At 37.2% G+C, this 19,806-nt stretch overlaps 1 protein-coding gene across 1 annotated transcript; it reads right to left on the bottom strand.

Annotated features, from left to right (window-relative positions):
- Window positions 1–3,128: 3,128 nt before the first annotated feature.
- Window positions 3,129–16,558, bottom strand: LOC311071748 (b(0,+)-type amino acid transporter 1; the record flags this gene model as incomplete). Its single annotated transcript, XM_084096289.1, is given in 6 exon segments — window positions 3,129–3,136; window positions 4,624–4,753; window positions 13,230–13,331; window positions 13,335–13,359; window positions 13,541–13,674; window positions 15,848–16,558. Coding segments are annotated over 6 exon segments (1,110 nt in total).
- Window positions 16,559–19,806: the final 3,248 nt, after the last annotated feature.

Genomic DNA, 19,806 nt, shown 5'->3' with positions numbered 1-19,806 from the left:
AAATAAAGGTAGTTTAATGAACTCCCAAAAGTGAAGATAGAATTCTACTGAAAGCCCGTCAATAACAGGGGATTTACCTATTTTCATTGAGTGCAGAGCTTGATTAATTTCATCTATTGACAAATCAGCATCACAAATTCGACTGAACTCACGATCAATAATTGTAATACGGTGTTTAATTGTATCAATAAATTTTTCACAGCTGTCATAGTTACATTTAGATGTATAAAGATTGTCGTGCCCGCCGTTTGCTCGCGGCGCGCACTCTTCAATGACGCAAATGCGGTGCGCCCTGTATCACGCAAAATAAACTACTAGCATGTAACGTTGTGTTCTGTCGCCAATTAAGTATTGAAATAACCAAAAGGGAGATTAAAGCTGCGTCAAAATTCTATGTCTGGGCTTTTGTATTCCTTTGTACGCTATATAAATGTTACACATTTTGGCGTAGCCCTACTCAATTTTCATTAATAATATTCTAACATTTTATCAATATTGGAAAGTCATCAAAACTGACTAAATATTTTGTGACCAAAAATGTGAAAAATAGGCCTACATCTAGCCTAAATGATCGTTCATGACATTCTTTAAACTATAAGCAACAATTTGTCTAGATCTGTAGCCTATTATTTCCTTTGTATAATGAGCTTAAATATTGCTGCGCAGTCGTGTGATTTAGTCTGCTTGATTAACACTATTACAATGTATTCCTATTTAACTCTGATATGTAGCCTATATATAAGGTCCTCGAATGTGTTTGAATATTTCACCAGCATCAGCCTTTTCACAGTTTCTATCACTCCGCTTGTCTGTGTTTGCACAACTTGCATCATTAAGCCAGTAGGTGGTGACAATGACTTTCTTTATGAGTGAACAATTGAAATTTAATTGAACTGATTTAATAGTGCCAAAAACATTGATTAACTCAAGAAAGAAACAAGTTGCTGAAACCAATCTTTAATGCTAAAAAGTTTACATCTATACAAAATAATCCTTGAAAGATTTCTCATTCCTGGCCATTCCTGTTTGGAATATGTGATTGTGTATTGTCAACAATAAGCAGAAACATTTTGCATTTCCATTTTCTAGTGTGCATCATTCATTTCAACATTTATCCTCATTCTCATGTTTAAGAATCTGTTATCTGCTTGACAAATAATTTATGCTACTGCCCACTGACATGCTTTTAAAGCTATTGTTATCAAAAAATGTTGGCCTTCAAACACCTTAAAATGCACATATGTAGGTCCGAACCCCCCTAACTACCTCACATTTGAATGTGTGTCTGTGTGGTAATATGGGCTGGTGTGGCTACAGTGCCAGGCCCAGGACTGAATTTTTTAACTAGTCTGCCCCCTGCATATAGGCCTAAAATATACATTATTCTCTGTATTGAATCATGTTATCTTGTTACCCAGCCCCTGATGTTTCGGGCTCAGCCCCTGGTGTTTTTAAAACCTAGAAATGCCCCTGCTCATTACAATGGCCCTTAAAGAATGTTAAAAAATTGAAAATGGCCCTTGATCTAGTACATCTACTACTGCTTTTCAAATGAAAGCATAGACATTACTGATGTCAGGCATATAAGCAGCAATCAGAAGGGGTGAAAAGGAACTGTTTTTTTGTTGTTTTACTGAATGGTGCATTATCCTTGTGTAATAGTAATAGTGTGTGTAGATCTATGTAGATTGTACTGCCCTTCCACCCCCCAGGGGCCCAGCAACGGCCCCCAGAAGAGCAAAAAAATGCACATTTCAAATGGCTGTAACTCAAAGTCCGGTTATGCTATGTTTAATAAATAATGTTGGCCACAGTTTTCAGACATATATGGAAAGTTGGCATAAAGGTTATTTTTAAAGTGCTCACAGTAAAATATAAAATTTCAGCCTGTCCCTCATATATGTCATAAAGGTTTGCACAATGAACAAATTTAGATATCCAGTTGTCCATTAAATATATTATTTATTTAACATTTATTGTTTCATTACTAAACGTTTTAAACTACATTACCCACATATCTCTGTCATTCTATCAATAGAACCGGAAACATGGTGCTGTAGTTCATTGAAATGTGCAGACATGCTTAGGGTTAGGGTTAGGATCTCGGTAAAGGAGTAATTTCTCACAACATAAAGACACTTTATAGTTAACTTAATGTATAACTAACGTAATAATAACACCAAAACATACTTTGTAACATGAAGCGCCGTTTTAAATGTGTTAAATGATTGTCCAATCACAGCGAGTTCTGCGATAAAGTCACAGCCAATAACAACCCAGCTGAACAGATGCGTCACACTTACATGCCCATTTATGGTAAATGATGACAGCTCTCTTCTGGTTCCGCCTGCAGGGATAGATACCTTAAATATTTTATATTTAGGCTGTTAAACATGTATTCCTTCTAATTAAATGATAAAACTTATATTTAAAAACAAAAGACTCCGTTGTGTGGTTACCATCCAAAAACGAGTTCACATGATCAATGACACAAATTTGCTTATTTGATTAGACTGATGCATAAATTTGAAAGAGAAACTTTTTTCTAAGCAATGGCCTACAGCAGGGTCGTTTTGCAGTATTTTAATTAAAGATAATTACATGTACTAAAGTGCTTCTAAAATTTACAGTGTATGTATAGTACATTAAAGGTATATCAATTATATTCAAATAAATGTAACAAAAGCACAATGAATGGACACAATTTTGAAAGCATATTCCAATATTTAATGTCAAACTGTTTAAAGACAAATGTAGCGCCAAAACTACAGCACAAAAGTATAAAAATCAGTTAATTAAAAATATCCTGATACAGGGGCAATCTATTATAGTGACACATACATTAACGTTAAAAAATTGTGTTATATATTTATATATAAAAGTTATATATTTACAAACCAAGAGATGAGATTCAACTTTGTTATGTGAAAATACATTTGTTTCTTTGCTTTAAAGAACAAATAGGCAAAAATATAAGCACAAAATTTTACATTCTCAACTTTCATTCTATATCCTTGTGATTATTGGTCACTTTTATTGTAACTATGCAATGAATATGTCCTTTAGCAAAACACCTGATGAGCACTGACCCTTTTTTGAAAAGGCATTAGGCAGAAATCAAGTACAGTTTATGAAGCTGAAAGAGAAAACAAAATGCTTTAACAATATGGAAAAAGGTAAATCACTATTTTCAACATTGGTTCTGCATATATCAAAGAGATCACGAGGAGGAGTGGACTTCACATGAAGACTTTCAGAAACTGAGACAGAGCAAAGGGTGCACCTCGCTGGACACATTCTACGCATGCCCAAACAACAACACCCAAAAACAGTGATGAAGTGGACACCACCAGGAGGATGCAGGAGGCAGGGAAGACCAAGGAAGACACGGAGACAGATGTTTCACGAAGATCTGAAGAATGTCAGTGTCCCAGGGGAAGATGTGGAGAACTTGGCCACAGATCGAATACGTTGGAGGACACTTGTCGCCCAATGTGCCCAGCACAGCACTTGATGATGATGTTGTGAGTTTATCCATAACTGTGGGATATTTTTCTGTAAAGAGTGTTGCATAATTAAATGTTAAAAGCATTTTTATGTTATAAGTTCACTGATATGTGGGCATTTCTATGACTAAAAGTATGTCTTTAATAGCAAGCAATAATCGTATGAAAATGATTTACATGCAAACGGGTAGGGCAGTGTAACTTAGAGACCTGCGCGGGACACAATTTTCAGTCCCGCTCCCGCAGTGTTAAGTCCCGCTCCCGCAGTGTTAAGTCCCGCTCCCGCCCGCTCCCGCAAAGATTTGTCATTTTTAGTCTCACTCCCGCCCGCATCTGTGATATTATGTCCCGCTCCCGCCCGCAAATGCCTGCAAGACGGCAGGCAGGATGTATGTTCACTTTCTGTCTCACGAAAGGTCTTGGAAAAAAAATGCGATTTGTGTCCATTGTATGTTAACACCTTTTGGCATTTATCGCAGCAGGCAAAAGGTAGGCTAGTTGATTCCCCTCTCCATCATGCACAACCGAAAAAGACTGCCAAATGTCTGATTTGAGGTTTCGTGATATTTTTTAGCGCAATTTTCCCCCGGAAATTGCGCTTGTTAACTCATGATTTCTGTTCTGTGCGTCTGTGCGCACCAATCTTGCACTTCTATCTACTCCTCAACCAGACCACCTAGAGACTTCGGGTTTTCGGCATTATGTTAAGGAAGGTCTAATCTCGGGAACGCACAAAAAAAATCCAGGAAAAGATTTACTATCTCTTAGTGTTGTGATCCCATGAGGTGAGAAAATTGCGCTAAAACACTCACCGAGTTTTTATTACTTGTTTTGTAGTAAATGTGCCTTTCTTTAGAGAAGTGCTTACATCTGAAGCGCTTAGGCCTATATCTGAAGCACTAGAGGTGCTCTTTTCCTCGTCCATGCTGTCTATTTTGAACTTGAAGCTTTCGAATTCGAACACGGAGCAGCAGGAAGGAATTGTCTCTAAACAAGTGTGCGTGAGATTAGGCCCCGCCCTACCCCAAACGACAACGCTGCTGTTTGCCATCAACAAAAACACACAACGTGCAAGGATATCGAAGATAGTATTTCATATTAAGTTCGCAAAGCTTACGTTTAACAGGATCAAAGCTCCTGCGTCTCTTCATCAGGTCAGCGCTGAAGTCCTGATAGATATAAACGCGTGTCCCGTTAAACTCGAGCTTCTTTTTCTCCCTCGCAATGCGAAGAATTTTCACTTTGTCCTGGAAATTGAGGAGCTTGATCATAATAGGTCTAGGAACGGCTCCATTTTTACATCAAAATGAGTCAGCATATCAGTCTTACTCTGTTGGATGGCGTTCCACAAAGTTTGGAGTGAGATATGCGACTCATCCATTGCGCCAATCGTGTAATCCAAACAGCAGAAAACGTGTGGCTGTATGAAAAACTTTAACGCCAATGTATTGAAAAGCAGTCGAGAAAAAAAAAAAGACAAAAGAGGAGATCTTACAAAGCTACTATGATGATCTTACAAAGCTACTATGATAGCAATAAGCATGTTTGAGTAGAGCTTGACACACGTTCACTCACGCCGCGGCCATCTTGAACCTCAGTGTGATCTCATCGGGCCGAACAACTTTCGTGCTCTAAGTTTTACAAAAGCCCAACAGGAAGTCGGTCATTATACGTTGTTTGGAAAACGCATACAATGGAATGTGAAATACTCCTCCTAGGGAATTCATCCGATCGCCACCAAACTCGGTGTGAATGAAGTCAAGACATTGAGGATGCTAAATTGCGGATGGATTTTTGATATCTCGAACGGTTTGGCCGTGGCGAGGAAACAAATTTATGGCGAATAATGGGACACAGGAAGTGTGTTATAACTTCTGCATACATTATCTGATCTTGCTGAAACTTCAGCAGTGTGTTCGTTGTAAGAGGCCGATCACATGGATGTGACATTTGTGAGTCAAAGTTATAGCGCCACCAACTGGCAACAGGAAGTGTGTCACTTTCAAAATGCTTTGAAATCACCCTCTTATTTTTACCCGATTTGCTTAAAACTTTATGTGTATAATGTAGACACACGGCAGATGTAGACCTGTGAAAGGATTATTGATATCTTAGATACTGTTGCCGTGGCAACGCATCAAACTTTAATATTATTTTGGGATGCTTTTGAGACTCTTCACATGCTTGAAAATGCATGAAACTCGACAGACACATCACATTTATTATCCAGTACATGTGCAAAGTTTCAGAAACGGGCGTGGTGGAATGGCTCAGTAGCGCCACCTTTAGTCAAAAATGGGGGCTTAGTTTTTCCTAGAATCACAAAACTTGGTAGGTGTATTGTTCTCATCAAGCCGGACAACTTTCTAACTTTCTAATTTACAGTCATTACCTCAGACCAACAGGAAGTCAGATATTTTGGTTTGAATGTGGATTTTCTGGAGAATTTTCTCTCTCTCTCTGTGTGTCTGTGTGTGTGTGTGTGGGGGGGGGGGGGGGGGATTTGTCTATTCCATTTAATCTTTATTTTTCAAGGTTTCAGGGGCTTTTGGGGCCCTTAACGTGCTCAAAAACTCTTGAAACTTTTCACACAGGTCAGAACCCACGGTCATCAGGGCCGGGCTGAAGCTGGTACCCGGGCGTGGCAGGGGGGCTCAACAGCGCCCCCTTGGACACGGTCTGAAAACTTGGTCCATTTATCAAACACGCTTGCATGAATTAATATGAAACTCGGTACACATATAGATCTCATCGGGCCGAACAACTTCCGCACTCTAAGTTATTAGCTCCGCCCAACAGGAAGTCGGCTATTATGGGTTGTTTGAAAAACGCATGCTGTGGAATTTGATGTACTCATCCTAGAGAATTCATCCAATCGCCTCCAAACTCGGTCAACATGAAGTCAAGACATTGAGGATGCTAAATTGCGGACGGATTTTCGATATCTCGAACGGTTTGGCCGTGGCGAGGAAACGAATTTATGGCGAGAAAAGAGAAACACGAAGTAATATAACTTCTGCATACGTTAACTGATCTTGATGAAACTTCAGCAGTGTGTTCGTGGTAAGAGGCCGATCAGATGGATGTAACTATTGTGAGTCAAAGTTATAGCGCCACCAACTGGCAGCAGGAAGTGTGTCACTTTAAAAATGCTTTTGGCAAAAGTGGGGGGGTTAGTTTTACCAAGTTACAAAAATCAGTACGTATATTGGTCTCATCGAGCCGGACAACTTTCTAATTTACAGTCATTAGCTCTGACCAACAGGAAGTCAGATATTTTGGTTTGAATGTGGATTTCTTTGCAAAATCAGCCTCTAAATCTTTACCCACTCCTATTCCCACCAAACTTTTTCAACATGATGAAAATACATTAAAGATGCTAAATTGTAAACAGATAATAAATATCTCAAACGGTTTTGCTATGGCGAGGGATTAAAGTAATGTCAAAAAAGGAAACACTAAAAACCTCCTATCTTCTAAAAATGTAATTATACACCATTTATTTCTATATAAAATTATACAAATATCAGAACTAAACCCATTTTATTCTTTTTTTTCAATTTAATAATTGTTTAAGTTTAAAAACATCCAGAATGTTTTTTTAGTCCAAAAAATAAATAAATTATGTCATTCATAGTGCTATACTGCCCTCTTGTGTTCAAAGTCAGGTAGGCCTATTGTATCTATATAAAAATATACTAGGTATGTGACGGTGAGGAATATTTTACCACCGGTTAATCAACGTGTGACACCGCTGGGGGCTTTTGATTTGCTAACTTAAAAACGAAAGTAAAATAAGTTAATCCGCACTGACATGGATAATGGTGCAGAGCAAGCGTTTTCAATGAATTCCTATGGAAGTAGGAATGAACTAAAAAACGTTCGCTCTTCTCTGCCCGTTCCTCGCCGTGGACGCACACCATATATATATATATATTTTTTGTTATATATATAATGTATATATATATATTTTTTTTGTTACATATATATATATATATATATATAAATATAGCTGCGAGCAGCGATGGAGGGCCCAAGCCGGTGACACCGCCACCCCGGTGGCTTTAGTGTAACTAAAGGCACCAGGGTGGCGGTGCCACCGGCTTGGGCCCGCAATCGCTGCTCGCAGCTATATTTATATATATATATATATATATATATATATATATATATATATATATATATATGTAACAAAAAAAAATATATATATACATTATATATATAACAAAAAATATATATATATAAATATATATATATATATATTTATATATATATATTTTTTGTTATATATATAATGTATATATATATATATTTTTTGTTACATATATATATATATATATATATATATATATATATATATATATATATATATATATATATATGGTGTGCGTCCACGGCGAGGAACGGGCAGAGAAGAGCGAACGTTTTTTAGTCCGAGCACCGATGGTGAGAGGACCCTATTGTTTTTGCTCCGTTTATTCTTCTTCTTCTTCTTCTTCTTCTTCTTCTCCAAAGTGAATCGCTTTTTAGAGGGCCTTAACATGCTTGAAAACTCATGAAACTTTGCACATGCTTCAGAAGTGGTGAAAATTTACGCGTGATATGGTTTTCAAAATTGGAGGGGGCAAATTCGGTAAATTATTGCCCCTACATTTTGCCCCGGCTCTAGGTTTCACGTACAGGTATGAAATTTGGTACATACATGTAATGACCCAATACCTACAAAAAAGTCTCTTGGAGCATAGCCCTAAACACAACAGGAAGTCAGCTATTTTGAACTTCCTCCTAGATTTTGTGCATTTTTCGTAATTTCCTGATGTTGTACTTTAACGAACTCCTCCTACAGTTTTGATCTGATCCTCTTCAAATTTGGTGAGTGTAATCTTAAGGCCTTTGCGACGTTAAATTGCGAAGATCTTGAGTTTTCATCGAAGGGTGTGCTCTCGGCAGCCTGACAAATGTTCACCCAATTTCGGCCTTCTGGTGATATATGCATGATCAGATAAGTTCTCTGTCAATATTGCTTGCAGTTCCGATGTTGCTAGGCAACCACAAACAGCCTGCAGTAACTCAGGCATACGATGTCCAATCTGCCCCAAACTTCACATGTTTGATAAGAGTCCTGTCCTGAACACATGACCATGCTCATATTTGGTTATAGCAATAGCGCCACCTGCTGGTAGCAGGAAGTGTGGCAAATACAAAACCTGCTCGAAAACTCATGAAACTTTGCACACGCTTCAAAAGTGGTGAAAATGTACGTGTGATATGGTTTTCAAAATTGGGTGGGGCAAAATGGCTTAATTATTGCCCCTACATTTTGCCCCGGCTCCTGGTTTCACGTACAGGTATGAAATTTGGTACATACATGTAATGACCCAATACCTACAAAAAGGTCTCTTGGAGCGTAGCCCTAAACGCAACAGGAAGTCAGCTATTTTGAACTTCCTCTCAGATTTTGTGCAGTTTTTGCCATTTCCTGATGTTGTACTTTAACGAACTCCTCCTACAGTTTTGATCTGATCCTCTTCACATTTGGTGAGTGTAATCTTAAGGCCTTTCCTAAAGGCGCCGGGTGGCGGTGGCAGGGGTGCGAGGGCCCTTTTCATCGCTGCTTGCAGCTTTAATTACCTTTGATTTTCAAAGCGCTTACAGACAGAACAGTCCCTGAAGACGAAAATGGTGAATGTCATGTTGCAAGGCGCCCTTATATAAGGTTGGGAATAATTCATTTAAATGTCCGAAGCTTGATTCAAAAGTTAGACCTAATTGAACTGGTCTCACAATCTAATGTTGACATTCTTATTCTATCTGAATCATGGTTGAGTGACTCTGTGCCTGATTCTGATGTACAGTTAAAAGAGTAGACAGAGTATGTAAAGGAGGAGGAATTGTAATTTATGTAAAATGTTGCCTAAATGTTTTGGTGTTATTGTCTACCTCTGTCCCAAAGCAATATGAATGTTTAGTTTTAAATGTGGTATTTGGTAATAACGTTCATTTAACTCTTGCAGGGGTATATCACCCTCCTTCAGCCCCTCATTGAACTTTAACTAAGCTTTTTGATGTACTCTCTATTTATGCAAAATCGGAATTATTGATTTTAGGAGATTTTAACCTTGATTGGCTGTCTCCTATATCTGATAGACTCAAAGACATTTGTACTGAGCTAGTCCAAAAAATAAATAAATTATGTCATTCATAGTGCTATACTGCCCTCTTGTGTTCAAAGTCAGGTAGGCCTATTGTATCTATATAAAAATATACTAGGTATGTGACGGTGAGGAATATTTTACCACCGGTTAATCAACGTGTGACACCGCTGGGGGCTTTTGATTTGCTAACTTAAAAACGAAAGTAAAATAAGTTAATCCGCACTGACATGGATAATGGTGCAGAGCAAGCGTTTTCAATGAATTCCTATGGAAGTAGGAATGAACTAATGAACTTTTAACTGATTCTGATATACAGTTAAAAGAGTAGACAGAGTATGTAAAGGAGGAGGAATTGTAATTTATGTAAAATGTTGCCTAAATGTTTTGGTGTTATTGTCTACCTCTGTCCCAAAGCAATATGAATGTTTAGTTTTAAATGTGGTATTTGGTAATAACGTTCATTTAACTCTTGCAGGGGTATATCACCCTCCTTCAGCCCCTCATTGCACTTTAACTAAGCTTTTTGATGTACTCTCTATTTATGCAAAATCGGAATTATTGATTTTAGGAGATTTTAACCTTGATTGGCTGTCTCCTATATCTGATAGACTCAAAGACATTTGTACTGAGCTAAATCTAACACAGCTGATTAATTATCCAACTCGTCCTAATGTAAAAAATCCGGAAAAATCATCTCTTTTAGACATTATTATAACTAATACCCCCCATAAATATATAGCCAGTGGGGTTTTTGCAAATATTATCAGTGATCATTGTCCAATTGCCTGTATAAGAAATACTAGACTCAAATATCCAGACCCTCGTATTATCTGTAAGAGAAATTTTAAACACTTCTCACAGCAAGCTTTTAACTTACATTTGTATCACTCTGAGCTTTTATCCACTACCAGCATTCTGGACTCAGAGTTAGCCCTTGCTCATTTCTCTCGTATTTTTAACCATATTTCAGACAAGTATGCCCCTTTTAAGAATTATCGTATAAAAAATCGTACAAATTCTTGGTTCTCTCCAGAATTAGCTAATCTTTTCTGGCTAAAGAATCAGGCTTGGTCATCTGCAAGGAAAACAGATACCCCGCGCAGCTGATTGGCTCATTTTCAGACAATTGAGAAATAAATGTACTGCAGCTGTAAAAAAGGCAAAATCGAACTACTTCATCAGTGCTATGACTGATTCTGCTGGTGATCCTGTTAAATTCTGGAAAACCGTTAACTCACTGAAACGGGGAAATTCTATTGTTTCTCTGCCGAAGCAAATTACTTTAGATGCCGGTATTTTAAGTGAGAAAAATGATATATGTGATGCTTTTAACAAACATTTTATTTCTGCAGGGTATTTATTTGAACAAAAATGTGGCCAATATGACCTTTTCACCCTGTTCACCAAACTTAGCTCCTCATGAAAAACATGAAAATAATAACCAGTTTTTTAGTTTCAAACTACTCACAGAGAGAGAGGTCTTAGCTGCCATCAGTGCTTTAGATACAAAAAAATCCCTAGGTGCTGATAACTTAGATCCTTATTTACTAAAGTCTGCTGCACACATCATTGCTGGTTCTGTGACTCATATCTTCAATTTATCATTAATTACAGGAATTATCCCAAAGGTGTGGAAAGCAGCTTTTGTTTTGCCTTTACATAAGGGAGGTGACAGTAGCAATCTGGATAACTACCGACCTATATCTAGGCTCCCGTCTTGCAAAAATCCTTGAGTCTTTAATTAACAAACAGTTACAATCATTTCTCTCTGAAAATAACTTGCATCAGTCCGGTTTTAGACCTAAACACAGCACTACCACAGCCACAATGCTTGTTGTGAATGATATTGCTAATGCATTAGATGAGGGAAAGCACTGTGCTGCATTGTTTATAGATCTGTCAAAAGCTTTTGACACTGTAGACCATGATATACTTTTGAGTAATCTCTCATTTATCGGGCTGGGTCCTGATGCCTGCAGATGGTTCTCTAACTACCTGATGGATAGAACTCAAGCCGTCATGGTTGATGGGGTTAAGTCAGAGCCGTTAGCATTACTAAAAGGGGTGCCTCAAGGTTCAATAATTGGTCCATTGTTGTTTTCATTATATATAAACAATATTGGTGATAGTATCAGAAAATGTTGAATCCATTTTTATGCAGATGATACTGTTTCTTTACGCTACTGCCCCATCAGCAGAGCAAGCTTTAACGAAGCTGGAGTCTGATTTTAAGATTTTACAGAGATCTCTTTTAAAACTTAAATTGGTTTTAAATGCTAAGAAAACAATTTTTATGTTTTTTTCTAAGTCAAAACTTTCCTTAAGAAATACTCTTGTACTTTCTAGCCTGGATGGTACTCCAATTGAACAGGTTTCCAAATATAAATATCTAGGTGTATTGTTAGATGATAGGCTTTCTTTTAAAAAGCATATTACTGAACTTAGTAAAAAGCTAAAAATCAAAATGGGGTTCCTTTATAAATAGGGCTTGTTTGTCATCTCCTCATAGAAGACAAATTATTCAGGCCACTTTTATGTCTGTCCTAGATTATGGTGACATCATTTATATGCACGCTTCAACTGCCACATTAAAACCTTTGGATGCTATTTATCATTGTGCAATTAGATTTATCACTGGTGATAACTATAAAACTCATCACTGTATTTTATACCAACATGTGGGATGGACTTCTCTTGCTGTGAGACGTGAGAAACATGCTCTCCTTTTTATTTACAAAGCTCTTCTTTTAAAATTACCTCCTTACATAACTTCTTTGCTTTTTATTAGACATACAAATATTTTAACAAGATCCCAAAGGTGGATTACATTAAAGATCCCATCAATCTCAACAGAGCTGGGTAGGTCTGCATTTAGTTATTTTGCTCCCTATATATGGAACAAATTGCAGATCAAACTTCAGATAAACAATCTTGTGTCCCTGGCCCATTTTAAAAATGTATTGGAGGATTTATATGATGTTTCATGTGTTTGTGATTGTTTTTGTTGATTTGGATGTCTTCATTGTGTATGTATATTTCATTGTGTGACATTGTATATGTTTATATGTTTCACAGGGCTCAGCTGAAAAAGAGATCTCGGTCTCAGTCTGGTTCCCTGTTAAAATAAAGTTAAAATAAAAAATAAATTAAATTAAATATACTCCCAGGTCGCACAGTAATGATTCATGGGCTGTCGATGGTCAATAGGATTGCCGTGATTTGTAATTTCAGACACCTGTCATGCCTGAAACGTTCCCAAAGCATCAATCGATGCAGTGCGAGTTCCCTTTCGAAAGCGAACTACATGCCTGTGCACACTTCAAAAACGCAAATCTGTGAAAACGCTGACGCCGTGCACGTGCGTATTACGTGTTTAGTCTATAGGTATGCGTGTTTGGCAATTTATCAATAATCAAAGCTTATTTGTCCCACTTTTCCTGAGACCACCCTAATATTTGTGGTTATTGAAATATAATATAAAGTGTGATTTACAAATTCTGCATTACACTCAAACTACTGATTTGATTCCCATTTTGTTTTCAGTTATTTCAAAGGCAATTTTTCTTACCATGTGTCCCTCTCTTGCTGCTACGTAACACACTCGTCCTCCACTGAAAAAAGATCCATTCAGAGAACCAAAGGCTGAGAGTGCTGCAGCAACAGACATCACTCAGCCCCACCCTCCTAATACTTTATTCCTTTCACAAAAAACAAATAAATGCGTACACATCATAAAACAAAAATACTTGTCCCAACATGAATATCAAGATCATGTAAAATAATAATACACTATAGCATTTTATAGGATTGACTACATCACACTAAATCACTCAATTATAATATCTAAACAGATATATTGTATAGCACTCAGAACCTTACCCCCATGTGACAGCTACTGCGCTGGATGATATCATCTCCGTGGTTGTCATAACAACCAGATAACTGACATTGACTAGTAGGTATAGGATCGTTACCATGGGAACAGCAATCATCAGTGCCCTTGGCAAGTTCACCTGAAAGACAAAATCACTTTATAAATGAGGTTATTATAGTGATAAATCATTAAATTTTGCAGTTTTATGTGACAAATCTGCATTTATCACCGTAATCATGTAATGAAATTATCTTACTTGACTTTATTACTTCATTTCTTCTGGTATGTCAATACTGTCAAAATCATGACATTGCAGAAGACTATGTAGCGACAATGAGTATGAACCAAACACAGACTAATCTTCGTCCAGAATATTAATTCAAACTCTCTGCTTCTCGATGAATGAGGAGAGAAGATTTGTTCAGAACGTCTCATGATCGTCATCATTCTGGCTATTTAAAAGAGCCTCCCCCAACACCAATGAAATAACTGGTCAATGCTAGCTTTGTTGCCAAAATACTGATTGGTTAAGAGAAAGACAGAGACCAAGGTCTCACACAAGAGTCCTCACATTCCAGATTCAAATTACCCAACCCAGAGCCATGAATCATTCACAGTCTCCAGAAAGTCTGCGGACCAACGACTTTTATTGGTCAACTTTGATAGTTTGCAAGACGGATCGATACCAGCAGATGTTGCAGAACCCCCACAACATTCCTGACCCCTCCCCCGTTGGGACCTCTGAACGAACAAACAGAGTTCTTTTCTCTCTTAACCAGAAAACTGAGATTCTTCCTACAGTATACATAAAACTCATTCAATAACAATTTTCAATGGACTTATAAACATCATACTTCATTCTATGTGTTTCTACGATATATGTGTCCATTTAATATGCCTTGATCCCATATAATTCATGTAATTGTTATAGCTGTTAGATGTTTGAATGAAAGTGTGTTGTGTTTCATATCAGTAGGATCGTATGCTCGTGATTCAAAAGATGGCTTGATTGAAATCTGTGTAAAATGTTTCGTATTCCTATAATAGTAATGATGTCTAAACTGTGGCCTCTGTACTCTCTGCTAGAGCGTGGAGAGTAAGGAGATCCCAGATAACGCATGATTTACGATGAGACAAATAAAGCCAGTGTCTAATTGGTCCGATCTCTTCAGGAGGTGGGACAAACTTTTGAGTTTAAAATCTTAGACCCGAAACAGTGCTCTCTCTCTCTGTGCTGCTCTATCTCTGTGCTCTCGCTCTCTGGGTTCACCCTCAAGAAACGCTCTGCTATCACTCTCAAGAGAGATGGGCAGAAAAAGATGAAGATCTAAAACCAGATTAGCAACCATGTAACCGCAGAGACAAAGAACCCAAATTAAGATCAGAAGAACGGGTTCAACAGCTTTATTCAAGCCATCTTACAACTCTCCGTATCTCATTTTATTTATTTCTTTGTGTTATTTTCCTTTTCCGATTGAAAGTCTCGGTTCTAAGTTAAGTTTTGCTGCAAAGTTTCGGTCCACGATTCACGGCTGCAACGCACGCTTTCAACTTCTCTTTCAACTTTTCAAAGACTTTTCATTCATCCGCCAGTACACCACGTGACTGACCGCCCCATCTATCCAGGCACAAGGAGACCAGCCAACGAACCCGGGGAAACCCCCTTTTACGCAACGAAGGGAATTCCCCAAAAAGGAACACAAAGACAAGCAAGTACCTCCAGACTAAAAGCTGAACTAGTGTATTGATATAAATCTAATAACCTGTCTAAGAAACGATAGAAGGGTTAAATTAATGATGATGGTTCGTTCCAGGTCATGTCTTAAGTGCATATAGAATCTTGAGATTTCATCATCTCACTCATCATCATCTCAATCTTTCCTCACTCTCTTCCTTTCTGCAACTCGTATGAATGTGTGTGTGCGTGTGTTTGTGTTAGATATTAGTTTTATGTGTTAGAATAATCAATAAAGTCATGTTTGTATTTTAAAGAGAAGTATTACTTGTGTTATGTGCTTACGAATTTAATGTCTTAAACTTCTGATCTAAGTTACCTTGCTAACCATAGTTCGGATATTTATATCCGTTGCAGAGTTGATAGTTACAGCCAGTTCAAATGAACCGCGAACGAGTCATTTGCTCGGTTGTAATAAGTGACTCTTTCGAATTCCCTATAAATTAATTAATAATTCCTTTGAGCTAAATTGACGAATCACTACAAATACAAATATCTTACAACTAAATCACTCAATTATAGTCACTCAGTTACATCACATCAATAGTCACATCAATAATCACTCAGTTAATCTCACCTCCGGTCTTTTCAACTCCTCGGTAACATTGTTTATGTTGTACCACCCGGAATATGACCACAGGCACTGATATAGTGCCATTCCAACGGTACTAATGCCAAGCTTTGTGTCTGCAAAGGCACTTTCCAGATTGCAGAGGCTTCCATAGTTTCCCTGTACAAGTGATGCTATTCCTCCAATAACTATTATCAATAGACCTACAAATTTGGCCACCATAAAGACCACCTGAGCAGCCATAGTAAAACGTACATTTAGCATGTTGATAGTTGCAACCACCAAGACACATGCTGCTGCAATACACTTTACCACCAGCATGGGTGGTGTACAGCCTGTGTAAAATGGTGCCACAGCATACTTAGCGAAGCTCAGAGAACCAGCTATAATCCCAAATGGCTTAATCAGAAACATGGTTGCAAAGGCCACAAAAAATGCAGGACAAGGTCCATAAATTTGCAGTATATAGATATAGTCGCCCCCTGATTCTCTGATAATGGTGCCCATCTCAGCATATGACAAAGCAGTACACATACATACTATACCACACACTGCCCAGACGATCAAGCTTGCCCCTGAACTCCCAACGTACACCAGTACAAACTGTGGAGACATAAAAATTCCTGAACCTATCATGATGCCTGCAACCAAAGATACAACACTGGTGAGCCCCAACTCCCGTCTTAGAGTCAGCTTTTCGTTTTCGACAGTTTTCATTGTGCTGAAACGTAAAAAGAAAACTGTTGTGTTCCAGATCTCTGATTCTGAAGATGATGAAATGAAGAAATAGAAATGCTTCAACAAGATCAAAAGTTCTTGTTTAATATTAACTACACTGGCAGCTAAAGGTCTCATGGCTTCACAATACATTTGATTTACAAATATATATATATATATATATATGCTGCCTGATAAATAACATTGTGTAACCTCTGCAATCTGTTGTGTCAGTGCACACAGTTTATAGAATTTTACGTGATAATTCAGCAGGGTGTACATTTAGACAACTCTAGACTAGACAACAAGACAACACATTTAACATAATTCTGTTGTAGGACAGTTCAACTGCTGTGAAATAAATCATCAAGCAACAGATCTATCTAATCATTTCTGCAAGATTGCATCACACTGAAATACTTAGGTGTTTCAGGAGTGATCTGAATAAAGATAGATACATGCTTCATGAATTTATTTTATCAGTATTTTATTTATTTATTATTTTATTATTATTTTCACAATTTACAATAATGTATTCTTCTGATATATGAATAATGTGTTCAAGAATGGCATTTGTCTATTTCAATTATTTAAACAATATATTTTGGCACTGATTGCAACAATTGAATAATTTTTGGCACATAGATTAGAGGTAACAAATGTATGGTTCATTCTATAAATGGGGCACGTTTCATATTAACAGAAAAGTCCAAAAGCATTATGGTTTCTCAATAAAATTATTATTGGTTTCAGTTTACATATTTAATATTTTTTTACATATTTCATCAGTGTAACATATCTAATTGTCAATTATGATATCACAAGGGTAAGGATGTTTTCCTGGTGAGCTTGGCTGTAGAATGTGATTTTTTTATTTTTTTATTACAATGACAGCTATGTTACTTACATGTGAAGATCACTATGTTTCATCTTGGCTTTATCCATGGCGGTAACAAGCTTCCATAGTATCAGGCGTGTTTGATTATTAGGGCAGCATCTAATGTGCAGTGGAACCACTGGATTAATCTTGATTCACACTCATATGCGTGCACACACACACGCACACACACACACACACACACGTCTGGTTTACTATCTTTGTGGGGACTCTCCATAGACTTAATGGTTTTTATACTGTACAAACTGTATATTCTATCCCCTTACACTAACCCTACCCCTAAACCTACCCATCACACACAACTTTTTGCATTTTTACATTTCCAAAAAAACTCATTCTGTATGATTTATAAGCTTGTTTACCCATGGGGACCTCAATTTAGGTCCCCACTGTGACACGAGTCCCCATGAATCTGTGTGCATTCAGGTTGAAGTCCCCACCGGGATAGAAAAACAGGTACACACACACACACACACACACACACACACAGCTATCTGATGGACATTCTATAGACTTAATGGTTTTTATACTGTACAAACTGTATATTTTATCCCTTTACACTAATCCTACCCCTAAATCTGCCCATCACAGAAAACTTTCTGCATTTTTACATTTTTAAAAAACCTTTAATTACTTTATTTTTCTACCATATTTAAAAATGAGGACGTCCCTGAAGGGAGGTTTTTGGAGATTTTGGTTACTTCTGGGTACAAATTTGTCCCTAAAACATAGTTAAGTAGGCGCACACACACACACACACACACACATTGGGTTATGGGGACATTCCATAAACATGACTGTTATACTGTACAAACTGTACATTCTTTCTCCTAAACCTTCCCATTACAGAAAACTATCTGCATTTTTACATTTCAATTTTGTATGATTTTATAAGCTTATCACAATCTTATTTATCATATTGCAATCTTTGTGGGGACATTTTGTCCCCATAACGTAGGGTATAACTGAACCACACACAGTACATAGTCTCAGAAGGTTAAAATAAAAACTAATCTATTGCAAATAATTAATTATCCTCAGAAGACACAGTTACACAGTATATGGCCATGACAACTATGTCATCCAAGAGTTGGCTCAGCAGGGTAACATAGTTGACAATTTAACCATTTTGATGTTTCAACGGTAGGTCTTGAATGGCCAACCATCTGGTTTTCTTGATCAGTTAACCACAAATTTGAATATATACCAACATAGTTGATATAGCAAATCAAAATAATGCAACATACCTAATCAATATACTCCTTGATGATAGGTTATTGTAGATAACCAATCTACAATAATCTACATGCTGGTCGTATGGTGTTGTGAAAAAAAAAAAGTTTCAGTGTTATGTACAATCAATAACAGTTGACCATTTTTGCAGACAAAATAAAATATCTTACATTTAAAATAAATCTAAATAAAAATAAAAAAATGTCTGAAGCATTTTAGATTTAAGAAATAAATATAGATAATTTAATATGATGTTGACTTTAACATTTTTTTAATCATTATTTTGAACTCAACACCCACTCACTTCAAAAATGGACACTGCAAGAAATTAATTGAAAAAGAACAGCAAGGCAATTTCAAACAAACTGAAACAAAACATTTGTGTAAGATGTTGTGTTTCTCTCTTATTTGATGCACTTTTCAATACATAGAGCTTTCACTAAGTTAGCTGATGATCTGAATCAGATATGGAAGATATACATACATATATGGAAGGAAGACATACATCTGTTGTGTGCTGGCGTCCCTTTGTAGTTTCCTTGTATGCCGTCACATGTTACGTCATGACGCAGCACCAATCAGGATTGGATTAGTTTCATTCATACTTCAGATGCGTTACGCTAGGGGCATTCCCCAAAGTGTCGGTAAGAGCAGTGGGTCCCCAGGACTAAGATTGAAAACCACTGATATAACAACTCCACAAATAATAGGCAGACAAGGGTCGAATACTAATAAGCAGTTCCAGAATAATTTGTTATCAAGAACAGGCAAGAGCCAGCTTGCTCAGTGCTAAATTAAGGTGCATTCACAGCATTTTGAAATTACCATAATTTCAAGGTTTCAACTTGTAAAAAGCATTTACGTCCTTGTAAAGCTCGTAATTGTCATGAAACAGAAGGATTCACACAGGTAAAGTGAATAACAGGTTTATTTGCAGTATGAGATCACAACGATGGAAGCAGGTAAATAACTGAAGAATATCGAGTACTGGATGGATATCTGGATGATAACGGATCTTATCTGATGCAGGTTCCGAAATGGGGATAGAGGCCAATGACTGAAGACAGATGAATGTAGCAGATGACTGAAGATGGATGCAGGAAACAGATGGCAGAAG

The sequence above is a fragment of the Abramis brama genome (assembly GCF_963993115.1).
Source record: "Abramis brama genome assembly, chromosome: 21".
Lineage (NCBI taxonomy): Eukaryota > Metazoa > Chordata > Actinopteri > Cypriniformes > Leuciscidae > Abramis > Abramis brama.
Note: the sequence above shows the minus strand (reverse complement) of the source record. Positions and strands in the feature narration are given on the sequence as shown.